Source organism: Alosa pseudoharengus, unplaced genomic scaffold (assembly GCF_046254945.1).
Source record: "Alosa pseudoharengus isolate Yale_2024_CS ecotype anadromous, Long Island Sound unplaced genomic scaffold, YU_APseudo_1.1 YU_APseudo_1.1_scf_6, whole genome shotgun sequence".
Classification (NCBI taxonomy): domain Eukaryota; kingdom Metazoa; phylum Chordata; class Actinopteri; order Clupeiformes; family Clupeidae; genus Alosa; species Alosa pseudoharengus.
In genome coordinates, this window is record NW_027468848.1 from 42,699,339 (window position 1) to 42,726,907 (window position 27,569).

Genomic DNA, 27,569 nt, shown 5'->3' on the forward strand with positions numbered 1-27,569 from the left:
ACGTTGTGTAAAATGTGAATAAAAACAGAATGTAATAATCTGCAAATCTCTTATTTCATATTTAGTTGCAAAAAGGACACAGACAACATACCAAATGTTGAAAATGACACATTTAGATAGATATATAGAGATAGATAGATAGATAGATAGATAGATAGATAGATAGATAGATAGATAGATACTTTATTGATCCCCAAGGGGAAATTCAAGCATTTGACTATTTCATGGAAAATATATATTAATTTTGAATTTGATACCAGCAACATGTTTCAAAAAAAGTTGGGACGGGGGTAACAAAATGCTAGAAAAGTTGTTTAATGATAAAGAAAACAAAAGGAGCAATGTTTCACAACTAATTAGGGTAACTGGCAACATGATTGGGTATGAAAAAGAGCATCCCAGAAATGCAGGGTCTCTTAGAAGTGGGCTCAGGAAAACCTCTGATAACCATTGTTTATGTGCCCAGTTTGATACTCAATTCAAAAACTGCAGCCAAAATTGTAACAGCTAAAATTGTATTGAGACATAATAAAGAAAATACCACCCTCTTATCTGGGCCTGTGCTTGTTTAAAATGGACTGAGGTAACGTGGAAAAAGGTCCTATGGTTAGACCAATCAAAGTTTGCCATTCCTTTTGGAAATCATGCACTCGGTCTGGGCTAAATAGGAGAGGGCCTATCCAAGTGTTTTAGTGCTCAGTTCAAAACCCAACATCTATGCCGGTGTTGAGGAGCATTAATGCCTACAGCATGGGCATCTTGCACATTTGGCAAAGCACAATCAATTCTGAATGATGTATACAAGTTTTGAGCAACATATACTGCGATCCAGGCAATGTCTTTTCCAGGGACGACCTTGAATATTTCAGGAAAACAATGCCAAAATGAATTCTGCACATATTTAAATAGTATTTCTCCATAGAGGAAGAGTCCAGGTGCTAAGGTGGCCTGTCTGCAGCCCAGATTTATCAAATTAGGTGCATAATGGAATGAAAAGCATGACTAAGAATACCCCATACTGTTGAGCAACTGAAATCCTATATCGGTGAGTAATGGGACAACATTTCATTATCAAAACTGTAGCAAATGGTCTCCTCAGTTCCTAAACATTTACAGAATTGTGTTAAATGAAGAGATGAAGCAGCACAGTGGTACACAACCTCCCGTCCCAACTTTTTTTGAAACATGTTGCTGGCATCAAATTCAACATTAACATATACTTTCCATGAAATAGTCCAAATTTTCATTTTCAACATATGATATGTTGTCTATGTCCTTTTTGCTGCTAAATATGGGTTTACGAGACTTGTATATTATGACATTCTGTTTTTATTTGCATTTTACACAACGTCCCAACTTTTTCTGTTTTGGGGTTGTAATTCAAGAAGCATTTTAGACCTAAAAGTAGCATCTAAGTCTGGGACAGCTTAAAAGAAGTCGAAAGGACTCCTAACTCACTAAGACCTATTCACTAGGGATGGGCATGATTAATCGACGATCGACAATTGATCATTAAGAATTTCGTCGATGACGTTAATTTGTTGTCGATTAAACTAATGCAGGTTGCGTTGCGGGGTGTGAGTCTTCAAGCAATGGAATTAATTTCACTGTGTGGCAGCAATTAAACATTTTACCACAGGGGGCAATAGTTGACGCAATACTAGTTACCTGTGAGTTTCCGTTTCGATTTCAAAAGTAGGCCTAATCATGAAGAGGTCACGGCGTAGTGTGGCGTGGGACCATTTTGATTTAAAAAAATGAATTAGTTCACTGCAAACACTGCGATGCTGTGTATAAGTACAGCACAAAGTGCATCCGACCCTGGTCAATGTCGGTGACGGTGCGTCTCATCCTAGCATCACCTCTGCGTTTTCATGCAGGAGCTGCGATGCACAACGAGCAGAGAAAATTACAAAAGGGATCTGCAAGTTAATTGAAATGGATATGCTGCCCTTAAGTATTGTTGAGGGTCAAGGTTTTCGAGACCTGATAAATTTATTGGAACCAGCATATCACATTCCGTCACGACGAACCATCACCAGACTAGTAGAAACTCACTACGAAGAACGGAAGCAGGAGCTGTTAAAAGAATTGAGCACAGCTGAGAGAGTTGCTCTTTAACAGCTGAGAGCTACATCACCATCACTTGCCATTACATCAGTGATGACTGGCAAATGAACTCAGCAGTCCTGCTCACAGAAAGTCTGCCAGGCCGGCATACAGCTGACCACCTCGCTGAGAAATTGAAAGGAGCTGTTGAGCAGTGGGGACTTGAAGACCAAGTTAATGCATGCGTTCATGACAACGCGGCCAATATTGTTGCTGCCAACAGTCCCACCAGAGTGCTCTGGATTTCCGTTGCCTGCTTTGCACACACCCTCCAGTTGGCCATAAATGATGGATTTGCACTGTATCTATATCGGGTAATATCAGCGGCTAGTAAACTCGTTAGCCACTTTAATCACAGCACCGCAGCAACCAAAGCGCTCCAAAAGAAACAGGAGCAAATGGGCCTCGCAACTCACCGGCTTATCCAGTTGTGTAAAACACGGTGGAACTCTGTGTGTGAGATGTTTGATCGGCTGGTGGAGCAGCGGTGGGCTGTTGCTGCTGTGCTGTCGGACCGAACCGTGACCAAGCTTCAAGATGCCAGGATCCTGGAGTTAAAGGATGAGTACTGGCAGCTCATGGAGGACACACAGCCTGTGCTATCAGCACTTAAATGTGCCACAACCGTTATGTCTGCAGAGAAAGACGTCTCCATCTCGAACACTTATCCCATCACCTTCGGCCTCATCAATATCCACATCCTATCCAGTGAAGGAGACGGGCCCAGACTCATCGAATTCAAGACAAAAGTGTGTTCCTCCCTCATCAAGCGAATGAATGTAAGCTAAATGTTTTATCTTAGTTTACATGATATACCTAATTACATGCATAGTTGCTTATTATCTGCGTTGTGTTACCTATTTAGATACAGCATTTTGTCTGATTATTGATTCCCCCATATATACAGGTTCAGTCTGATGAGTTTGTGTCATTCGTCCCCATGATCTCATCAATGCTGGACCCTCGTCACAAGCACCTGGGCTTTCTTACACCAACACAGAGACTGGCTGCTAATGCGAAACTAATTGAACTGGGAGACACAGTGGAGATCGGTAGGGCGGCTATCCCACAGGCTGGGGGAGACGAGGCTGCATTTTCTGACACTGACGAGGGGAGCGCAAACACTGAAGTCGCGGCCTCCCAGTCCTCTGCTATGGCACAACTCCTTGGGGAGCACTATACCACTCAATGTGAGGCTGGCATCAAAGCAGAACTAGATAACTTTCTGAGGGAGACTCCCCCACCCCTGGATTGCGCCCCGACAGACTGGTGGAAAGTGAACGGAATAAGGTTCCCCGAGCTGGCCAAGTTAGCGCGGAGGTACCTGTGCATCCCGGCCATGTCCGTCCCCTCAGAGCGGGTGTTTTCAGCGGCTGGACTGACGGTCACCAGGTTGCGGTCGCGTCTGACCCCAGATCATGTCAACATGCTTATCTTTCTCAACAAAAATAAGTAAAGTGATCCTGAAGTTGTATGTGAGTTAACCTACTAGTTATTTTTTTTAGGCTTAGTTTGTTAAGTAGCCTAATTAATTGTTATGAAGGCTAATCTCTCTCACCCTCTCCATTCTCGACTCCATACCTTGGATAGTTTTCAGTTACATTTTGACAAAACCAGATCTAAGTATTATTATGTTTTTGGTTAACTTATTGTTTAACATTATTCTTTATAAAAATAATAATGATTAATCAATAGTCGATCGTTAATTCTCCCGACGATCGACGAAGAAAATTTAATCGAATGCCCATCCCTACTATTCACAAACCGCTTTTTGTGGCATTTCACGTCGCGATGTTTTGAAATGCGTAGTCTTCCAATCACGAGGGAACAATTTTACATTGTAGGCATAAAAGGGATGCAATAATGCCACCAACAACAACCAAAACTACTCATTGTCAACATGTAAATTAAATGTAACGTTTCATTGTGAATCAAATTAAAATATTCTCCTCTTTGCAAACGTAGACATAGTTATGGTGACAGATTAATTTAATAATGTTGCAAAGATACTGCATTAATGTTTCATTAGGCTACTAGGCTATTATTCTTTATTAATTTTTCCTTACTAAGAGTAGGTCTGAAAGGCTTTGTGAATAAATCTTAAGAGAAAACTCCTAGCTAAAATCTTTCAGTGTGATTTAGGAGTACTCCGAGTGGTAAGATAAAAGGCTTTGTGAATACGGCTCCAGAGCTACAGACTAACTTTTTTCACTAGGAGCCCCCAACTGAAAATATTACGGGTGCAACTAGATTTAGGGGCACACACCGTAAATCAACATGCTAACCAAATATTCACATTTCTACTAATTCCCACTGTATTACTAATACATACTTTCAGGCATGGAATTTCATAATTTTAGGGGCAAGGCCACTTGGCCTTCAGTTGAGCATATTTGGTGGGGGGCAGAAAGGGCACCAAGGCCAAAGTTAACTATACAGTAGGCTACATAAAGATTATGTATTATGAGTTATATTTAGCCTAATCACAGCAGCAGACTTGCATCACGGTATGAAATAGTACAAAAACATGAACTGTAAATCATAGAACTGATTTTAATATTTACAGATATCTAGGATATTTTTAACATTTATTTTCTATTTGGCCTGTTAGGAAATCATGTAGGCCTATTGAACAATTTAAGCACAGTTCAGCTTTAAGAAACTCAAATAGCCTATGAATGCATAGCATTTTGTGATCATTAAGGTTACTTTGACAAACTCTTAGTCAGCTGTATATTACGGTGGTCCTTATCAAGTCAAATTTTTTAATTTTTTTAATTTTTATTAAATATGCAAACATTTTGACAAAAAAATTATATTTAGAGGTAGCTCAATCATGTGGAAGATTGCCTATGTTAAGCTGTGCTGCGTTATTGTGATATGCAAGTAATATTAAAAGTTGCTGCAAATGAACTACATTTTATTGAAATCAGAGCAACACTGACATGACAACAATGACAACAATCTAAAAAAAGCAAAGTTTTCAACAATCCCTCATTTCTGATACTCAGCAGCCAGTGTTGACTTTTTGCAGTCTGGATAGATCCGTCAGTGATCTTCCATTCTAATAGATGGCAGATTTGATCCAACTAATTCTGGTATGGTGGAACCAATCAAATAAACTTCACTTCTTGTTTTTGCCATGATTTTGCTCTTGGTACACAACACAACTGCGTAACTGTGTAAGTGTGGTGCTTTTTTGGGCCTTGTTAGTGGTATAGAAATAGCAATTTCTTTTTACTGTACATGTGCCCCGAAGGCTAGCGTTAAACACTAATTAGCGGTTTGCAATACAACTGGTTACATTTGACTAGCATGAAAACAAATGCCAGCGAACGGTCTAACTCGGTACTCATGTGTTATTAACCCCTAGGTTCATTTTGCACCGGAATTGTCCTTTAAAGTAATTTTGGACTGTAACCAGATCTTCTTTTCTCATGCTAAGTTGAGTAAGTTAGTGTTACTTCAATACCGGTGATTTCAGAGTAGCAAGAGGGGCTTGGGAGGCTAACCCCTCCCTGCAGTACTCCAGTTTTTAATTTTTGTTTGGTGCCCTCAATTTGTTTGTTTCCGCTGACTGCACCAAGATTTGGTGACTGTGGAAGCCATTTGAGCATGGTGTATCATTGAGATGATTCAAGCTTTGTGACATGGTGCGTTATCCTGCTGGAAGTAGCCATCAGAATATGGGTACATTGTGGTCATACAGGGATGGCGAGGGTCAGCAACATGGCCTTTAAATTGGTGTGTCACCATCAGCCTGAACCGTTAATACAGGCAGGATGGAAAGAAATTAAATGCATGATGCGAATGTTTTGCTTGAGAATGTTTCGCTTGAGAAAGTAGTTCACCATGTCAAATTGCTTAGTAGCATAGCAAAAATAGAGTTGCAGTCATACCTTGGGTTTGCCAGAACGGTTGGTGACCAGACGGGTGGCTTTTATTGTACCATGTGGTTTGAACAGTTCCTCCAGTTGCTGCTGAGTGCAGGTGTAGGGCAGGCCGGAGATAAAGATCTTGTGTTTCTCCAATGATGGACTGTACTTGAATACCTTGCAGAGCCAAAAGACATGATTGTTAATCCATTGAGACCACGTGTGTCTATCTGACCATTTTTGCATTACAAGGCTTGGTTAATAAAAAAAGTGGTGGTAGTGTAGTGGTTAGGGAATAGTGTTAATTTTGTCACCTATTTTTAATTTAGTCTTAGTCTTGTGACAAAATGTCCTTTTTAGTCTTTGTCATATTTAGCCATTCAAATATAATTTTTGTTAGTCAAGTTTTAGTCGACTAAAAGTCTTGTCTTTTTTATAACAGATTACTTCTGATTACCATTTCAGTCAAATAGTGTTTCACACATCTTAATGGTGATTACTATTGTCGGGTGGTGGTAGTGTAGTGGTTAAGGAGCTGGGCTAGTGTGCAGTAGCCTGAAAGTTGTCGGTTCAATTCCCGGCTTCCATCGTTGTGCCCTTGAGCAAGGCACTTAACCCCGAGTTGCTCCGGGGACAATGTGATCCCTTGTAATATAGCTGACATATGTAAGTCACTTTGGTCAAGAAGTGTCTGCTAAATGTAATGTAATGTACTATTGATTACCTGATTACCATTTCAGTCAAATAGTGTTTCACACATCTGCGAATGGTGAGTCCCCAGACCCTACATTTTAATGTGGGTCTGGCTCGTCAGGCTAACTAGGAAGCATGCCAGTAGAAATATATACTTATATCTGTGTAAGTAGGATTGTCTGAAATCTGGCAATATAAGAACCATTACGGTGGGATACTCTATGGTTAAGTAATTTACAAAAATCTATGTACTGACATAAATAGTTTAGGCTACTTTAGAATACGTTATAATTTCGGCCCAAGTTGGAGACCATGCAGCAATTTGTTTCAATTTCAACAGATTTCTCGGGGACTGCTTATTTTAGAGACATGCTTTATAACTTCATATTCTGTAAGGTCTGTTGTTTATTCTGATATACGGTTTGCCATGTGTTGAGTGAAGAATTTGTGTGATATTGTGATGAGTAGGCCTACTCCGCGAGAAATTTATGCTTGTCTTTGGGCTTGTAATCGCCTGAAACATAACCTTTATAAAGCCTACATGTCATAAATAATAAGAGGCTAAGTGAGGATTTGATGCATTTAACTTAGTCATGACTCTCAGAAAACAATTTCATCAGGAGATTGGCTTGATGAAGTGATTGATTAGGGGCAGCCGTAGGCTACTGGTTAGGGCTTCAGACTTGTAACCGGATGGTTGCTGGTTCGAACCCCGACCAATAGGAACGGCTGAAGTGCCATTGAGCAAGGCACCTAACCCCTCACTGCTCCCCGAGCGCTGCTGTAGCAGGCAGCTCACTGCGTCGGGATTAGTGTGTGCTTCACTGTGTTCACTGTGTGTTGAGTGTGTTTCACTAATTCACAAATTGGGATTTCCCTCACGGGATCCAAAGAGTATACTTATACTTATACTGAATATTAATATTTAACTAGGAATATGTTAGGGAATGATGATACAGCTGTAAGGCCCGTCTTTTGCCCAAACCTTATGCATTTCTAAAGAATGCCTTTTGCAGTCAATTTACATGTGTGGATGCCTGCGTTTGATCTGTATTGTCTTAGCTGGCCATGGCCAAAGATTCCCAACACCCGCTCATGCCTAAAGTGACCATTTGGTCCTTGTTCTGGCTACTGAGAGATAACTCAGTCCTGGGCCTACTTGATGTCTTGTGGTGAGATAGGCCAACCTCATTATCATACAGTATTGCTCTGTAAATATGTGTTGTGAATAATACATTCATGTTTGGTCTTGAATTAATACTTGTAATGTGGGCAACAGTCTGATTATGGTTTTGGTACAATTGAATGTATCTGTTCATAATTGTAGATTAAGAATTAAGCTGTAGCATAAAGTTATGATATCCACCTGGGCCACACCCATCCACCTCAGACAACAAAGGCTCTGATGAGTCGGGGGTGGCCCAAGTGAATGATAAAAGTGGAGGCTCTGGTCCTCCAGGCTGGTCTTCTCTCTCTTCTCTTCTCTTCTCTTCCTCTCGGCTCTCTCTGCTCTGCTCTGCTCTTCTGTCTTCTTTCCCATCTTGGGGCTCTTCCTCTCTCTCCCTCTTCATCTCCCTCTCTCTCCCCCTCTCCCCCTCTCTCTCTGTCTCCCTTTGTCTTTCTCTCTCTCTCTTTCTCTCTCCCCCTCTCTCTATCTCTGGGTTTGTATTGTTTTATCTGGTGTATCAGTTATCTCTAACTTGTCAAGTTTACCTCTGTGAATTGGTTAAGTTTTCTTTGTTACCATTTGCTACTTTGTTACAGTAGACCATGTGAGTTTTCTTGTACATTCAACTGAAGTGATATTGGTTACATTTACCTTTAAGACTTAATGCCTATTAAATTGTTCATTTGCCTACCAATCGGATAACTTCAATTCTCGTAGTGTGCCATGCCATTCTCCTCCATAGCTGATAAGATAGTTACTTGGTAATTGATTGGTGATACAAATTATTGATCAAAATGGAGTCAGATTAACGAGTATGTAATAACATCATTGCCATTTAACTCTTCACCCTACTTGTCCACACAAGCTCCTTTAAGTGATGATATAGCTCGACGTCTCTATATGTTTCCGAGGCTATATATATTTATATATCTATATATATATATCTATATATATATATATATATATATATATATATATATATATATATCATTTTATGAGCGTTCTTCTTACAGTGGTGACCCCGACGTGATCGATTTAATGTGATGACCTAAAGTTCTGTATGCTTAATCTGGTGAGTAGATGATCCGATAATCTCAAAACCGTATAGCAACGTTGTTTTCCTGAGGTTGTATTTCTAGTAAGGAATCTGCTTAATCAGATACCTAAGCAATTAAGGTGTGAATCCTAGTTAAACGGTAGCCTACATATATTGAGATGTAACCCGTCCCTGAACTAAGGAATATTGCTAAAAGGTGTTGGGTGTTGGAGCCTAGGCCTAGATGGCCTATGATTGAACAGTATTTCATAGAGAGATAATTCTTTGGAAACACGTTACGGATTGTTGATTGTTATTTCACCGCCAACACGTGGCTATCTTGCGTAAAATTTCACCGAAAACATCCATGACTTGGCTCTCTCCATTAAACGAAAAACGAACATGGACAATTATAGACATTTGGGTGAAATGGATCTATTTAATGAATGGAGGACAAGAGTAAATGGCACACTACAGAAATTACAAAGTAAAGGCATCACAATTGACAATAGCGAAAATGAGATATATGAGTGGTGGATTCGCAATGGAGCGCTTAAGCCAAAACGAAAACGGCTTCAACTTATGGAGGGCGTTATGTCTTTGCTGTTTACAAAGAAAATGGAGGAAATTGAAAGACTTCGCAGTTTAGTGAAAATGTCTGCGGATGTGAAAGATGTTGCTGTTAACACAGACGAAATTCCTAACACTGATTTTTCTGATATGAGAGACGATGTTGCTGTTAACACAGAGGAAGTCTCTGATAATTCTGATTTGTCAACATCTTTGCAAACTTTTTCTGATGTGAGAAATGCTACTGATGAGATTCCAGACCATGTTGTGCAAGACTCGTTAGCAGGCAACCAAAGCTGTGGGCCTACCTCTTCTGAAAGTGGCACTGCACCGAAGCCAACAGCTCAACCTGATGAATGCGCTGTGGCTACAATCCGACGCATGGACACAAGCGGCCAAAGCCCGACCAACAAGCGGAAAGGCCAGACAAGAAAAGCCAGCAGATTCTGCCATTCGTGCCACAAAGTGGGCCATGACGAGCGAAAATGTTGGACGCTTGGACTGGGGAAACCTCCGCCATATTTCCTGAGACGCCGCGAGCGAACGAACGAACGAGCCTCGTGACAAACAACAAAACGGTCTGAAAGATGAAACTTTAATCGTGATCAAAACAGCAGTTAAAAATGAAATATCACGCCTTACTCGCCTGTTTAGCCAATTCCTAACAAAGATCTAACAATGTGTGGTTCTCCTAGCATCTCCATTCCTCCAGTCCAGACCATCCATTGTTCTAGGTATTAACGCTCCAATTGCTTTGTGTGTGCTGTCACTGGGACAATGTAACAGATTTACTGATACTTCTCGCCACTTAAAAACATGGTAACACAGATATCTTTCTTACTTCTAAATTGATAAGATTTAGAAAGACATTCGGAAACAGATATTTCCATGATTATACTAGCCTTCTATTTAAATGTTATGCCCAATAGTCTGCCAAGAGGGCGTCCACACATGGCTGACTGGGTGTGTGGCAGACACATAGTGCTAACATTTAAATGATCACTCAATTTTATGTACTAGGTTTGTTGTATGCTACTGTATAGAGCAATAGACTCTGTAGGTTTTTTGTGTTTTCAAAGCACCTAGACTGTACAGATAACCTAAGGCAGACACATAGTGTTAACATTTAAAGGTTCACTCAAATTTATGTACTAGGTTTGTTGTATGCTCCTGTATAGAGCAATAGACTCTGTAGGTTTTTTGTGTTTTCAAAGCACCTAGACTGTAGAGATAACCTAAGTAGTAAAATTATTCCCTACAACTGACAGGAGAATCTTTCAAATATTCATTCTTAACAGTCCCGACAGGATTATGATTGTAATGTCCAGAAGTGATAAAGCACATATACATACTTAACATTAATGCCACAAATTGAGGAATTTGGATTGTTGGGAGTAAGATACATGAAAATTGTCCTTTTGATTTATTTGACTTTCTTTTGGTTTTGAAGTTTAATGTTTTCATCAACAAGAAATGATTTATTTTATGTAACAACCTTTTCAAACTGAGATACACCAGAAACTTGTTTTATTTCTTTTATTCCAGAATTTGCATATTGTTTTTGCCTGTTCTACTCTCTCCCCTATCTTTTCTCTTTCCTGTCTCTCCCTATCCCAACTCATAGAAAATAAGACTGTTGCTGTTCGCCCACAATGTAATGAGATGTTATGTCAAAGCTATGATATTACATGTCTGATTTCAAAATCCCAGTTATGGATTTGAGCCGTTGCCAGGGTCTGCTCAACTCCCCAGGTCACCTTTACACAGAAGACAAAGACATTCGCACCCAGAGGGTGTGACAGCTAAAGGACTCGTGACTGGAAACCTGGATAACTAATGCCAAACGCATGGCACTGATTTGAGAGTCTCCTTAGGACACTATGAACAACAATGAGAAGATGGACGACGGGTCTTGTTTTGACATCTGTGAATTTATGAGTGACTCACGCTGTCAACTGGGCGATCTGTAAGGCCCGTCTTTTGCCCAAACCTTATGCATTTCTAAAGAATGCCTTTTGCAGTCAATTTACATGTGTGGATGCCTGCGTTTGATCTGTATTGTCTTAGCTGGCCATGGCCAAAGATTCCCAACACCCGCTCATGCCTAAAGTGACCATTTGGTCCTTGTTCTGGCCCCTCTACTGAGAGATAACTCAGTCCTGGGCCTACTTGATGTCTTGTGGTGAGATAGGCCAACCTCATTATCATACAGTATTGCTCTGTAAATATGTGTTGTGAATAATACATTCATGTTTGGTCTTGAATTAATACTTGTAATGTGGGCAACAGTCTGATTATGGTTTTGGTACAATTGAATGTATCTGTTCATAATTGTAGATTAAGAATTAAGCTGTAGCATAAAGTTATGATATCCACCTGGGCCACACCCATCCACCTCAGACAACAAAGGCTCTGATGAGTCGGGGGTGGCCCAAGTGAATGATAAAAGTGGAGGCTCTGGTCCTCCAGGCTGGTCTTCTCTCTCTTCTCTTCTCTTCTCTTCCTCTCGGCTCTCTCTGCTCTGCTCTGCTCTTCTGTCTTCTTTCCCATCTTGGGGCTCTTCCTCTCTCTCCCTCTTCATCTCCCTCTCTCTCCCCCTCTCCCCCTCTCTCTCTGTCTCCCTTTGTCTTTCTCTCTCTCTCTTTCTCTCTCCCCCTCTCTCTATCTCTGGGTTTGTATTGTTTTATCTGGTGTATCAGTTATCTCTAACTTGTCAAGTTTACCTCTGTGAATTGGTTAAGTTTTCTTTGTTACCATTTGCTACTTTGTTACAGTAGACCATGTGAGTTTTCTTGTACATTCAACTGAAGTGATATTGGTTACATTTACCTTTAAGACTTAATGCCTATTAAATTGTTCATTTGCCTACCAATCGGATAACTTCAATTCTCGTAGTGTGCCATGCCATTCTCCTCCATAGCTGATAAGATAGTTACTTGGTAATTGATTGGTGATACAAATTATTGATCAAAATGGAGTCAGATTAACGAGTATGTAATAACATCATTGCCATTTAACTCTTCACCCTACTTGTCCACACAAGCTCCTTTAAGTGATGATATAGCTCGACGTCTCTATATGTTTCCGAGGCTATATATATTTATATATATATATATATATATATATATATATATATATATATATATATTATATATATATATATATATATATATATATATATATATATCATTTTATGAGCGTTCTTCTTACAGGATACAGCTAACTTAACTACCTTCAGTACAAGCTAGCTAGATAGCTAGGAATAACTGGCTAATAACATTAGAAAACCCTCTCTACGTAGTTCTGGTTAAATCGAGTGATATAAGATAAATCCAAGATGGTGGTGTGGATCCATCACAAAGCCCTGTCTCTCCGGATTTTGCAAATTAGTGGTAATCTGTTTGTTTATTTCAAGTATTTTCACTAAACATAGTTTAGCGCACATATCATACAGCTGATAGGAACTTTTGGACATGGGTTGCAATACTAACATCTTTATCAATACCAGAGATTGCCAGAAAAGCTAGCAGGTGCCGAGCTAGCAGGTGCTGCATCCTCCGAGCAGACAGAACAGCTGTTGACTCCGGTAAGACCAGAGGTGGGGGTTTGTGCATTCATGTAAACAAAACTTGTTGCACGGACACTACCATCAGCTAACCTAGAGTATCTCATCGTTAAGTGTAGACCTTTCTATCTGCCCAGAGAGTTTATCCACTGTTATAGGGCGGTGGTAGTGTAGTGGATAAGGAGCTAGTGTATAGTAGCCTGAAAGTTGTGGATTCAATTCCCGGCTTCCACCGTTGTGTCCTTGAGCAAGGCAGTTGTAACAGTCACTTTGGACAACAGTGTCTTCTAAATTAATACATGTAAATGTTATGACGGCAGTCTATGTACCCCCGGACACGAATGCTTAGCTTGCCATGAAAGAACTGCATACTGCATCAGCAAACAACAGACTTTGCATCCCGAGGCAGCCTTCATTGTCATGGGTGACTTCAACCACTCTAATATAAAGACTGTACTGCCTAAATTTCATCAAAATATTTCCTGCCCAAAAGAGAAGTCAAGCCCATGTATAATACTATGATACAATAACATGGCTAACACGTACAAAGCCGTTCCCTTCCCCCAACTAGGACCACCTCTCATTGTTTCTACTGCCAAAGTACTCAGCACTCATCAAACGTGTGAAGCCCATAATGAGGACAGTCAAAGTTTGGCTAGTGGAAGCAGAGTCGGTACTTTGGCACCTCCACCCCCTTCCCGTTCAGAAGGATCTCCTAAACAGCAACAACCTCTTAGTTGATATCCTCAGCTGGCACATAGCACGAAATGTGCAGTGGAGAATTCTGATGGCAGCAGCAGGGAACCAATCACTGATTTTGATTGCAATACGCTTGTACTTCTAAATATCAGATTCAAACAAGTCATTCTTTATTAATGATCTGATTTGCACACACAACCTTGATTTTTTACTACAACTGAGACACGGTTAGATCAAGCAAACAGTGCTACTACCCTCATCGAATCAGCTCCCCCAAATTTCAGTTTTTTGAGTGCTACCAGAGCAAATAAAAGAGGTGGGGGGGGGGGGGGGTAGCCTCAATATTCGGTGACTTTGTATCATTTGAATACCTATGTGCATGTATTAAGTCTCCTCCTCAGATTTTATTACTGACTATTTACAGGCCTCCAAAACATTCAGCTAAAGCATTTCTTGAAGAGCTAGGTGAACTACTGTCATCCATTCGCATAGAGGTTGACTGTGTTATTATAACAGGGGATCTAAACTTGCATGTGGATAATCCTGAAAACAATTTTGCCCTTTATGCCAATTATACACCTTCTCAACCCTCACCCTAAACACCAGCGTACCAGAGGACAGTGTGCTGAGCCCTCTCCTCTACTTCCTCTTCACCTATGACTGCACACCTGTACATGGACACCATTGTCAAGTTTGCAGACGACACAACAGTAATTGGTCTCATCAGCAACAACGAGACGGCCTACAGGGAGGAAGGAGGTTCAGCACCTATCAACGTGGTGCACCGACAAAAACTTGGCTCTCAACACAAATAAGACCAAAGAGCTCATTGTGAACTACAGGAAGTCAAACTGGCACCCCCCCCCCCCCCCCATTCTCATTAATGATGCTGAGCTAGAGTGTCACCAGCTTCAAGTTTCTGGGTGTCCACATCTCTGAGGACCTCTCTGAGATGTGGACACCCAGAAACCACCTCAGATCCTTGTGAACCTGCACTATCGAGAGCATCCTCACCAACTGTCACAGTATGGTACTGCAACTGCTCTGCCTCTGACCAGAGGGTGGTGAAAACTGCCCAACACATCACCTGTTCCTCACTCCCCTCCATCGAGGTCATCCAGGGCAAGCAATGCTTGTGCAAGGTGAAAAGCATCATCAAAGACTGGTCTCACCCCAACCACAGACTGTTCAGCCACTCCCCTCAGGAAGGTCTCTCCGCACATGGTGACAACAAACCACAGGGTTCCTACACATTTTCCATTTCAAAATTCCATACTTTTTCCATACTCAAATATCCAAACTTCTCGTTAGATTTTTCTGACCATATTCTCGACATTGCGGCCACTTCTGGTTTGGGATAACTCGGTGAAAACAAAGGTATGGACAACTGAAGTGAAATAAAAAATGACACTTAATATTCGTCCATTTAGCTTGGTCATTTTTAGTTGTATCATAGTTGTATCTTGACGATGGGGACTGACAGTTAAGCTATACAACAGTAGGAATGGTTCATTATGACCTGAGTGAAGTGATTAGTACTGCAAATGCAATAGTCTGGAAACACAAATATTTCTCCAAACCCTTGTTTCTTTTTTCCATACTTATCCAGACCTGGAAATTACTAAAATCAAATTCCATACTTTTCCAGGTTTTCCATACTGCGTAGGAACCCTGAAACCAACTAATAGTCCAACAAGAGCCTCCTGATTAGGGTTGGGTATCGTTTGGGTTTTATCCGATACCAGTGCTAAATCGATACTTTTAAAACGGTGCCGGTGCCGAAACGGTGCCTGAACCGGTACTTTGTTTTTAAAATGTTAAAATGGTCTAAAGCATGAATTGCTTTTTTTTTATTGATAAGACACATTTGAACATGAAATTTAACTGTTATATTCAATTTACTATCAATATATCATTGCTCCTACGAATAATACATTTAAATGTTAAAACAGCTTGCCATGCATGCACACACAATGGTAAGCTTTGCTTTCAAGTTTACCCAGTGTAGGTGGTTTGCCATAAGGTATGTTAAAACCGCTTGCCATAAAACTGCCAGGTCATGGACAACGGCATTTGCAAGCAAGCTAATCTAACAGGGACTCTACTTTCCAGTTAATTCAGTGTGTTCCCAAATGCTTCAAGAAATTTCATGTCTTAACCCATAACACGCAGTAGTTTTGAACATGTTAGGCTACATGTCATTGTTGAAGTGTTTAGATTCCCAGCGCTAGCCTAGTAGGCATTTTAACAGCAACTATGGCTATGCGCTAACACCAGTCGGAGTTTAATTAGCGATAACGTACGGAGATGATTTCGTAGCCTCTTTGACAGCTCAGTGACATCAGGTATGTAACCTACATATTTATGTTTTTGCCAGCTAACTTTTAACATGATCTTCATATTCATTGTGATGCTATATGGGCCTCGTGCACATGAAAGATTAATATCATGCCATAACATGCCGTGAAATAAAGTTTTCACCTTACAACTTTGCTAATAACATTTAAAATAATGTCAGTTAGCGCATTAGCAAGGATATTGTGTAACGTATAGTCTGTTGATGTTGTTTCATAGCCTTTTGCTTGTGTGTAGTTAGGCCCACTGCTAGATTTTGACAGGAGCTCGCGATATCGCTTTAAAGTAAGCTACTTTGGGCTCACGCAAGCTGTCAAACACTGTCCACTCGCCTATGTGGTGCACCCCTCTGGTTTATACATCCAGTGTTTATCATATGTTAGCTAACTGTATCTGGATGTGTTGCTATCAGAGCAAGATGTTAGAGATGGCGCATGACATGCAGTGATGCCTCATAAAAAAATTAATTAAAAAAACGCATTTAAGCACCGAAATGAGGCACCGAAATCCACGTTGTTATTCGATGCAGTTACTACCGTTTGCGTTGGCACCGGTGCCATATTAGAACCGTGTTTCGGTGCCCAACCCTACTCCTGATCTTATAGTCTATTAAGTGCGTTGTTGTGAAGTTTCCATATAGTAGAACAATATTTGGCTATTGACAATGCATCATGAAAAACATGATTTATGTTCTTTTTTTGCAAGTCAGCATCAGTCAGCATCAATCTGTGCAGTGATGTAGATTTGAGATCAAATTGTTCCTTAATATGGGCTTCTCAATTTCTGCTGTACTTAATGTATTTGCAAAATGACTAGATAATTATCCTTACACTAATGTTGGTGATAATTGCTAAGTAGCTATATTAGTGTTTTTGGATTTCCTGGTGTCATTTCTAGCCTGGGTAAGATTTACACATTATTATCATTATTATAATTAGTATGATTATTATTATTTGTATTATTATTATTGTTATTAGTAATGTTATTTAGAATCTTAGTAGCCTAAACTTGATATGGTGTAGTATATCTTTGTTGTTTAATTGTATCACCTAGTATCATATACATATACGTACAGTCAAGGTAACTGACAGTGATGGGACCTGTGATTACCAGCAGTTCCACCAAGCAGGTGAAACATGCTATGAAACTGACCAATACATGTTGATTTTGCAACCTTCTGACAACAAGTATGAATGGCGATATGCCACTCTGTGCAGTCATAAAAAAGATTTCGGCAGCCAGTAATGTAAGCCGTTTCGATAAATGTAACATCACGTCCTTCAATGTTCATTGTTGATATTGGAGTGCAACTGGTTGAATTATGGTATGTGGTTATTTGTTATATACACAGATGTCAATGAAGTTCTTCAGAGAAAGCCAGGGGGAGAAGATTTTTGAAGAGTACAATAAAACAGTCACAGTTAGATGGATCCAGAAGACAGCTTGTGAATATCTTTTTGCTGACATGGTGGATGTGCAAGGGTATGTTTCAAGAGCTTTTGATGGTCAAAATGCATTTGATGTCCCAACACCTACTTTTAAAATGTTGTTCAGATGGATCACTTCCCAGGCTGTACAAGTAAAGTATGCCCAAAGCGAAGGGGGTGTTAAACTCGTGGTCATGGTGAAAAAGTCCCTGGGTTCAAATTACTCTAATTACAATTTTCTTTACAAACCATCTCTCAATCTCATTTTCATACATTCAACAGAAAAATGGGATGCCCAGATGTGACCTGCAACTCTATTTTCTAAATATATTTTTTCTATTGTCACATGGACCTACCTTAAAGTCTTGGTTCTTCTTTTTGTCTATGCATGGTGACACAAACATAGGTCTGCCCTCAAGCTCCTGCCGGTCTAGCTTCAGTGCTTCAGCGACAGCTAGTGGGTCCTGGAACTGCACATAGCAGTAACCACGAAAAGTTCCATGGCCTGAGAAAATAGGTCGAACCTGCTTTACAGTGCCACAGGTCTGAAAGATAGTTCCCAGTTGTTCCTCTGGGTTTTGTAAGGTGAAAGCCAGGTTGCTGATGAAGACACTGCAGTTGTCTTGCCACTTGTCTTGTGTAGCCTCATGCTTAATCCGAGTTGCCTCTGGTTGCACTTGCTGGTTCCTATTGGCAGCTCCAAAGTTACCTATGTCTTTATGATGGGGCTCTTCAAGACCAAACTGCCCAGCCTCAGTTTCAACCCCCTCTGGATCACCATCTCCACAATGTCGCTTAAGCGGGAGCTCTGGAATGAAATGTGATTGTTCATTGTCCTGTTACATGGTTAGATTTTCAAGGTAGCTACACAATACATTTCAGGTTACCAGGAAATTGGCATGTACCCAGGGGGAAATCAGGGGGTATATGATGAGCCTATTTTTTTTTTTTTTATCTAGAATTGCATTTCATGAAGGAAACATACCAGTGCATGCAGAGAAAAAAGTTAAAACAATTATTTCATTTCTTAAGTAAAAGATGAAACCATTAGGAGTAAGTCAGTGCACTTACAGATTGACCAACAAAGGAGAAAAAAGAAGACAAAGTGGAGAGTTGTTTTAAGACTAATAGACTGGAATAAAGAGAGAAGCAATGCTTGTGGACTGTGGGCCAACTTTGTTTGTTTAAACTTTAGGTCTTCAGTTTGTACTGAAATCCGAATGTTCAGTCATAAAGGATATGAAAGACGACGGCATCTCTTCAAAGTTTGTTTCTCTGTCTTGCTAAGCTCCACTCACATTGGAGCAGTCAGCTGTGCTGATGTTTTTTCTTCTCTCTCGAACTCATTTGCATACAGAGCGCATAAACCTATTGAGGCTTTGCTACATTAGCAAAGAAGTGCTGATAGGTTGCAGAGGTGTCAGGGCCCATCCACTGGATATCTGGAACTGTTCTGTGAATGTCTAACATGCGTATAGTTTGCGGCACAATGACAAACTTTTGCAAATTATAAATGACCGATGCACAGACTTTTCACGGTTCACATATTGAACAGTAGGGGACGTATCGTTCAATAATGTACCGTGTACCGTTGCATCCTTAGTCATCATGCAGCCACAGTGACGGTGCGTTTCTGATGTCAAATTAATATTTACTAGACTATTCTCACGTTGCAGTGCTTTACGTGGGGGTGGGGGGTAAAAATAATTAACCAGAGGGGGGGGGGGGGGGGGGTATCAACAACAGAAGAGGGGTGGGAACCCCCACATAAATCACACCCTGCTTTTAAGGTCCAAGATACAACTGACCTTATCTTTCACATCTATCTTAGCCCCTTACTATGATACAAATATGCAGAAACACAGCTTTTCACCTGATGCTTCATAGATGTTATCTTTTTCAGCTTTCCTTTTCTCCGCAGTATACTTGCTTTTGTGACTCTTTTTCAGGGTTTTCTTGTTGGCCTTGACCCTTCTCCGCTCCTCTGCTTTTACCTCCTCATGTTTCACCTGATTGGCCTCCTTTTCTGCGGTCTGGATATCCAAAAGTCAAATAAAGAGTCAAAAAAGAATATAAGGGCATAGGCTGGGGCAGGTTTGCCAGAGAGATAATACCTAATATAAGCAATCTCAAATGGTAAAAACCTTCTTCAGTTGAAAGCTTCCATCAATTATTCAAACCAAGTTCTGAACTGAACTAGAAAATGTAATTCCGAGGAATTCAGTGCATGAAAATGCAAAACAAACTTTTATTTGGAAACAGTTGTGGGCAGAGGAAACAGTTGGCATTTCACGCAAATGACAACATTCAGGGTAGCCTAAAGTTAAAGTTGACACTCCATTTGAGTTGTTTGTTGTAAGAAAGTAGACATGGGTTTGCAAATAACATTATTGCATACTACTATAAGGTAGCCTAGCTTAGCTAATCTGTCATGTATAGGCTACTTTCCTGTCAGTTAATATCCAGCACAATGCATTTTGTGCATTGTATTTCAGTCAATCGTTCAATGTGTGGCCAGTGGCATAGGCTACTTTATCAATGTAATTATCCTCTGACCTTCGCTTTGGACAAAGGTGTCTGCTAAATCCATAACCATAACCATAACCATAACCTCAGGTGAAATGATTGCCCACCCCCATCATTATGTAGCCTTTGAGTAGGTAATGTTCTCGCTTTAATCTAAACTAATTGTTTGTGCAGTCGAAGCCATAACATTAGCCTAAGCCTAACCTAACTTTACAGTGACTGGCCAAATGTTTAGCCCATAGACTGTAGGCCTATATATAGAACAGTCTATGGTTTTAGCCTACCTTCCGTAAAACATCTGTTTCTTTTCATAGCTAAACCTGCTACACCTCTAGATGAAAACAATCCAGACTTGGCTACACCGAAATATTTAGGCAATATGCTTTTATTCTTCATCTTATATCAAGTTCAGCCAGCTTGCTTTCTATGCTCTGTCCGCGTAAACAAACTAGTGCTTGTCCTCCGAGTTCGGGACCTGAAACCGGTCTATAGTTGAGTAGTATAGTTGAGAATTGTTAAATTGTTTATGGTTATGGGATTTTGCAGATTTAACAGTTAATTATTGTGGTGAGGACCTTTATTTTGAAACAGTTGTGGGCAGAGGAAACAGTTGAACAGGATCTGTAGTTTTAAGAGAATGAGATTGTATGCTTAAGGGCCTGAATCCACCAAACATGTTTTTTGCACCGACAGCGGCTATTTTCAATACAAATCCTATGAAATTCAGCGTTCACAGCACTCAGCGCCCTCGGTGGAAAAAAGCCCTCGGCGCTGACAGTTTTTTTTTACGCAGCGCTCTGAGCGCTTTTAGGACAGCGCTGGGCTCGTCAATGTCACTTCTCTCCTGCTAGCCAATTAAAATCAAGGAAGGGGCGGGACCTACACTGTTAACAATGTTGGTAGTGGCAGAGGAAAACTCAAATCAGCGAAGTCCTATTGTGACTAATATTAAACCACTGCTGCAAACTGAACGCAAATTACGAAGCCTAGAGGGATGATATCCTATTGTAATGCCAAATTAACTCATTTAATCAAAGTCATATTTAGCTGAACTGAGTCCTGAACGATTGCTGCCATTTCAGTTAGCTAGTTAGTTAGCATTAGGCAACGTTCCAAAAAAAGTGCTGACAGATGGTTTTAGTAACATAGCAACAATAACACTTGACCGAAGTGCTCTGAAAATGAGGTTGAGGGCGCTGTCGCTGCAAAAAACGCGATTGGTTGACACAGGCCCTTAAGCCTGAGAAACTGACAGTTGGTGCGGGTGGCCTAGCCACCAGGCACAGGATTCTAATTGCTTAATGGTCCTATTGTGATGTCATCAGCCCAATGTTAAGTCTATGGGGATTTTTTTTTATAGTTTTTAATTAATAGTTTAAAAAGATACATTGCTCACAAGTCCTTTAGAAGTTTGAATGAAGTTTCTACATTAAAAGGTTCAAGCTGAATTGGACGCAGAAAAAGTGGTTGGAAGAATAATAAGTAAGGGATAATGTATAGAACGCTGGTTATTAAGTATAAGTATATATACTCGTTTGATCCCGTGAGGGAAATTTGGTCTCTGCATTTATCCCAATCCATGAATTAGTGAAACACACTCAGCACCCAGTGAACACACAGTGAGGTGAAGTACACACTAATCCTGGCGCAGTGAGCTGCCTGCAACAACAGCGGCGCTCGGGGAGCAGTCAGCGGTTAGGTGCCTTGCTCAAGGGCACTTCAACCGTGCCTACTGGTCGGGGTTCAAACCGGCAACCCTCCGGTTACAAGTCCGAAGCGCTAACCAGTAGGCCACGGCTGCCCCTCATTATTGGGAAAATAAGTTCTGACAGGGCGAACCGGACCCCGATGCGTAGCGGAGTGGTCTTGTTCTGCCCTGAAGGGACTTACTTTCCCAATAATGACCAGCGTTCTATACATTATCATGCTTATTACACGGCTACTTGCCAAAACGAAACAATAAACTCCCCACGATATGACTCTTTAGCCTTATATAGACTAGGCTATAGCCTATTTGTTACCGTTCATCGTGGCTGTTGCTATGAAACAAATAGTTTGCAACACACTCTGAACTTGAATCAAACATTCTTTAGAACACAGCTAATCAACTGTTTGCTTTTCACTTTTGAATGAAGTTCCAGTAGTCCAGTAGCACAAACTCCGCTGCCATTGACAGTGGTCATTATTTTTTTCAGGTCCTTTAGTCGAAAATAATGACCGCTAGAATTTTGGGAAATCCCATTCAAGTCAATGGAGCGTTCTACTTGCATTGTGAAAAGCTGTGGAATAATAATAGGTAATAATAGATAAGAAGCCCAGAGATAACAGTACAGTGCATTTTCATGCACTGGAAGAAGAAGAAGAAGAAGAAGAAGAAGAAAACTTCGGATAACAGAACAGTGCATTTTCATGCACTGTAAGTCTACTTAATTAGGGCCGTCAAAGGATTATTTTTTTCTTAATCACAATTAAATGCTGAATATTTATAGTTAATCATGATTAATCACAGAATTTGACAGGTTCTGATATTGATATACAACTAGTGCAGTGCCCGTTCAAACATGCCATTCCTAAAGAAAACCCGTAGCTCAATTACATGCCCACAGGTATGCCTGCTTTAAAAAATAGGATGATAGGGAAACATCATTCCAGCTAAGCATTCAATAATGAATACTGAATATTATAATATATTAGCCTATAATTAATGTGGCCTCTAATAAATTTAGGCATGGCTGCATGTGACATTTCTACAGATCAGAATGACATAATGACAACTGTTTTGAGTTAAGGCTAAATGTGTATAGCTTACTGAATAACTTCCTAATGCTATTCGAAGCTTGCACATACTTTTATTTTGAGTGGTCACTACATACCCGTGTTTGATGGCGTGATAAGTGCCGTCGCTCAGTCTGCAACTTGTCTAACGTTAGCTATGTGGCATTAGACTATCGCTCGTTTCAATTTGGGACCTTGCAGTCGGAATTGTCGTTTTAGTCAAAGTCTCTTGAAAGTCCAAAGTAGCCTGGGCTATTCGAGTGGTCACTACATACCCGTGTTTGTTGTCGTGTTTTTGCAAGTAATCATCTTATGCAAGCAAACTGCATACAGGGAGTCTTTATTGTTGAGGTGAGACATGAGAATCATCTTGCATCTTAACCCACAAGCGGTTCCAGAGTAATCCGTTTAAATTGCGACTGACTATCATCAAAGTGAGACCTAGCAGAGCCCGTTCTCTGGACCTAGCTACTGTCAGTACACGATCCATGGGGTGGAGCTCCCCTGAAACTGGTCCCCTTGGAAACAGTGCAGTGCAGCGATAAACGTCCTACGTAAATAAGCATATTTTGTAATATGCATTCAAAAATCTTCAAAATCGAGAGTGCACACCTTTGTGCCACGCGCGAGCCACATACGAAATCTTAGGTCAGTCTGACAAACGGTCAGCGAGATATGCATGCCACAGACACACACACACGGACACACAGACGCTTCTTGCTTTATAGATAGATGAAAAAATACTGAATTTCTGATATTCATGACAGCACACATGATGCAGATGATAGCCTAGGTACTATTTCTATTACAGCTATCAGCAGCTCTGGTTGAAGCCTGGACATATTATAAACAAAGTAGGCCTAGCCTAGTTGGCTAGCTTATCATAGTCTACTGGTTGGACTGTTCAGTTTCTCCACGTATGTTTAAGTTTCAAGGTAATACTTTTTCTCCTTGGGACAGGCTCTTTTGAGTCTTGGAAAACATTGGTATAGAGATGATCAGTCAACTTGAATTTGAGTTTGAAACAAATTTGTGCAGTGTGCTAATGATGTTATCCAGATTTAATAACAATTTAGCTTGTTGTCTTCTATGCGTCCTTGCTTTCACGATTGTGAATGTTTATTTGGATTAAATGTGTATGCTGAGGGGCGTGTCCATTGATCGAGAAAGAGAGTATCGGTATCGGAGATGTACCGGTAATTAAGGTGGGAGACGCTAAAGCACTGAAAGACTTTACCGCAGGGTCAGTATTTATAAGACTACAATTAGATTCCTTTAAATTATTTCCCATCGTGCAATAGATAAACAGGAACTCAAACAATAGCCTACTCAGATCAACGGCAAATCTAGAAAAAGGCTGACTCCGACTGACTTAAAACCGCCAAGATTGGCACCTTACACTAAACGTTTTAGTTGACGGGAGCGCGCCGCGACTCTAGTACAACTCCCATGATTTCTGTCCGACTTTGGAAATTTAGTTGCCTACTGTGAAATCACACGAAAATCATACAATGTAAGGCCGGCTTAAGCTGCAAAGCGCTTCGGGAAACACTGGAATTCTGCCTTCTCACACCGCGACACAGGTTTGTGGATATGATATTTTGGTTTCGATATGCATATCATTATAGCCCTACTCCTGTGTATGACTTGCTAAACTAATGTCTGAAATGTGACATGCATTTTTCATTGTCGGTGCACTTAGAGACCAAGTGATCAGATCAATATAGAGAAAGTGGATTTAACACTTATAAGTTTGCTAAAATGTGGCTAAAATGTACTATTGCAAGAAAAAGCAATTAAACCTACACACCACCAATAGATATGTGTAGTAGTTTAGCTCACAGGCAGGATGTGGCCTATGCTATTAAGATTTCATTTTCAATTAATTGTAAATGAGGGGTACCCCCCCCCCCCCCCACCCCAAGGCGACTGCCACCACAAATAGAATCAAATATCAAATTCTGTGGGAAGCACTGAAGAGATATACAGCAGGGCATGAATTAACAATGACAAGTGGAAAGAGGCAGGTTTCTTACTCTGGCTCTCTGCTCACTGATTCGGGAGAGTTTGCTTTCTGTCTTCAAAAGTGCAGAATCCCAGTCCTCCAAAGTACCTGAGGCAACATGGAGACACTTGTCAGAAGAATGACCTGGAACTCAATCACACAATTGTTACATAATACATAAGAGTAGACAAGGTAATATAAAAAAACTATAGAAAAAATCAGTGCAAGAATGGGTTGATGTAATAGGGTTGCAGCCATTATACAAGTATTGATTATAAAGCATTGAGTATTAAGTATAGGTATAAGTGTGGCCACAATCCGGCTGTGGGATGGAGGGAGGGGTTATGTGCTAATATAGCATGCAAACAGTGAAGCAGTAAGACAGTGGTAAAAAGTGGCTAGTGATGGGCAGTACACAAACATGGAGAGGGTGGAGAGGCAGACAGACTATGCGGAGAAGTCTATCTCTCCTCTTCCCTTAAATGAAGCATTGAACAGTTCAATGGCCCTGGGGACAAATGACTTCCTCATTCTGTCTGTTGTGCAAGGCAGTGAGGGAAGTCTCCAGCTGATCAAGCTCTTCTGCTTTGTAATAGTGCTGTGGAGTGGATGACACTCATTGTCCAAAATGTTGATCAGTTTGTTCAGGGACCTTTTATCAGATATTGAAGTGATGCACTCCAGTTCAGCTCCCACTACAGAGCCAGCTTTCCTTACCAGCCTGTCAAGTCACCCAGCATCCTTCTTTGTGCTTCCTCCCCAGCATACCACTGCATAGAAGAGGACGCTGGCAACAACAGACTGGTAGAACATCCTGAGGAGCTTGCTGCAAACATTGAAGGACCGCAGCCTCCTCAGGAAGTACAGCCTGCTCTGCCCTTTCTTGTAGAGTGCTTCAGTATTGACCAGACATGTGGACTCGAGTCACATGACTTGGACTCGAGTCAGACTCGAGTCATGATTTTAATGACTTCAGACTTGACTGGATAAAATTCGGCATGACTTGCGACTCGACTTGGACTTCAATACTATTCACTCGAGACTTGACTCAGACTTTGTCTCTTTGACTTGTGATGACTTGACATGTCTCGAATCAAAAACTAAATTTCCCGATCGTGGACCAGTCACCCCAGAGACGCTTTCCCTCCACGACTAAAAAAAAAAATAAAATAAAAAATAGCGGAGACAAGCAGCCAGAGCACAGTTCAGTGCTGCCGCTACCCCCACACGCGTTACGCACTGTGTGTAGGGCACCAAGAGACAGAGGAGGACCAACATTTAGCCAATAAATAGTGCAAACTGATTTGCACTCTTGTTAGAGAATGTTCAATGTTAAAATGCACCAACAGCATGTTACATAAAGATGATACTTGACCTCTCCATGAAGATCCAACTTGAACTTATGATAGCCTACTGCATTTAATTGAGAACGCATCTAAGCACGCACGAGAGGGAGAGAAAACGAGTAGGTTCCAGCTGGCTTGTCATTGTTGATGATGATTGATATCTTCTTTTAAATATAAGAAACGTATAAAAGGAAATCGTGAAGGCAACAAATACAAGATTAGAGGAGATTAGGAAATTTATCCGGTTCTCACTAGCCTACTGTTATAAACTATGAGATCCAGGTCACTATGACATACTAGCTGCACTCACTGTGATTTGGAAAGTGGACAAGAATATGAAGAGTTGTCTTTGCCTTTGTGTAATGGAACTGGTGAGTCTTGAAGTATTCTATCATTTATTTACATGAAGCACATAATATGCCGATTGAAACGCATTCCACTCAGCTACTGTAGCTAGGTGGCTACTGGCTACCAGGCTCATAATTCGCTTTTAATTGCAAACAGAAAATGCCAAGCAAGCATCATGTCATACATGCTTCTCTTTCCAAAGGAATGAAAGCTGTTTGTGCCAACTTAATATCATGCTTATCATTGTTAATATTGTGCTATACATGTGGCACAAACAATGTTTGAGTTTGTGGACTAGCCATAGACTGAATGGAGCTGGTAAAAAAAGATCATTATGAGAACGTGTGGACAGTGGCACACAATGGGCTTAAAGTGACAGTGCACCATTTACAAATGAGATAAACAGCATCAAATGTGTAGTATTTCTTAAGAAATGAATACTTAATTAATACAATATTACTGTCATTATTATCTTTTAAATAATATAAAAGTGTTGACCTTGGCTTCCCTTATGAGTCGCCACTGGCAGACAGCCTAATAAATTGTTTGCAGGCAAATCTGTGGCCTAGCGCAGTGAAATGCCATCAGTCAAATTATTAGTCATCCTTACAGTGGACTCCGCAATTTGGAAAAACAAAATATATATTTGCAGCTGTGCTGAGTGTCATGTAGCTATCCGTTTTGTACAGATTACTCAGGTATGCACATGTGTATATTACACAGGTATGCGCATGTCGTAAAAGATTACAAAACAGAAACATTAGTATCTTTAGTGTCTTTTACTGTCCATTTTAGTCATGTGGATTTGTTTTTTTTATCATCCGATTTATGTTGTTGTGTGTGGTGTCATAAGCTACTGGGACCTTGAATTTCCCCTTGGGGTGGGTGGGTGGGTATGTATGTATGTATGTATGTATGTATGTATGTAATGTATGTTATGCATGTTATGTATGTATGTATGTATCTATTTATCTATCTATCTACCTAACAAATCCTCATGAAAAATGTACAGTTGCAACATATTACAATAAAACAAACTTTCTTACTGGTGTAACATCCATAAACGTATTAG

At 40.5% G+C, this 27,569-nt stretch overlaps 1 protein-coding gene across 2 annotated transcripts in view; it reads right to left on the bottom strand.

Annotated features, from left to right (window-relative positions):
* Positions 1–27,569, bottom strand: part of sart3 (spliceosome associated factor 3, U4/U6 recycling protein) — a 151,332-nt gene that overhangs the window by 21,089 nt on the left and 102,674 nt on the right. For both annotated transcript variants that reach the window (XM_076270131.1, XM_076270130.1), the window contains exons 14-17: positions 24,835–24,911; positions 19,371–19,530; positions 17,854–18,305; positions 6,009–6,161 (exon numbers count right to left, since the gene is read on the bottom strand). In XM_076270131.1, the coding sequence (XP_076126246.1) occupies positions 6,009–6,161; positions 17,854–18,305; positions 19,371–19,530; positions 24,835–24,911 (842 nt within the window). The remainder of the gene's footprint in view (positions 1–6,008; positions 6,162–17,853; positions 18,306–19,370; positions 19,531–24,834; positions 24,912–27,569) is intronic.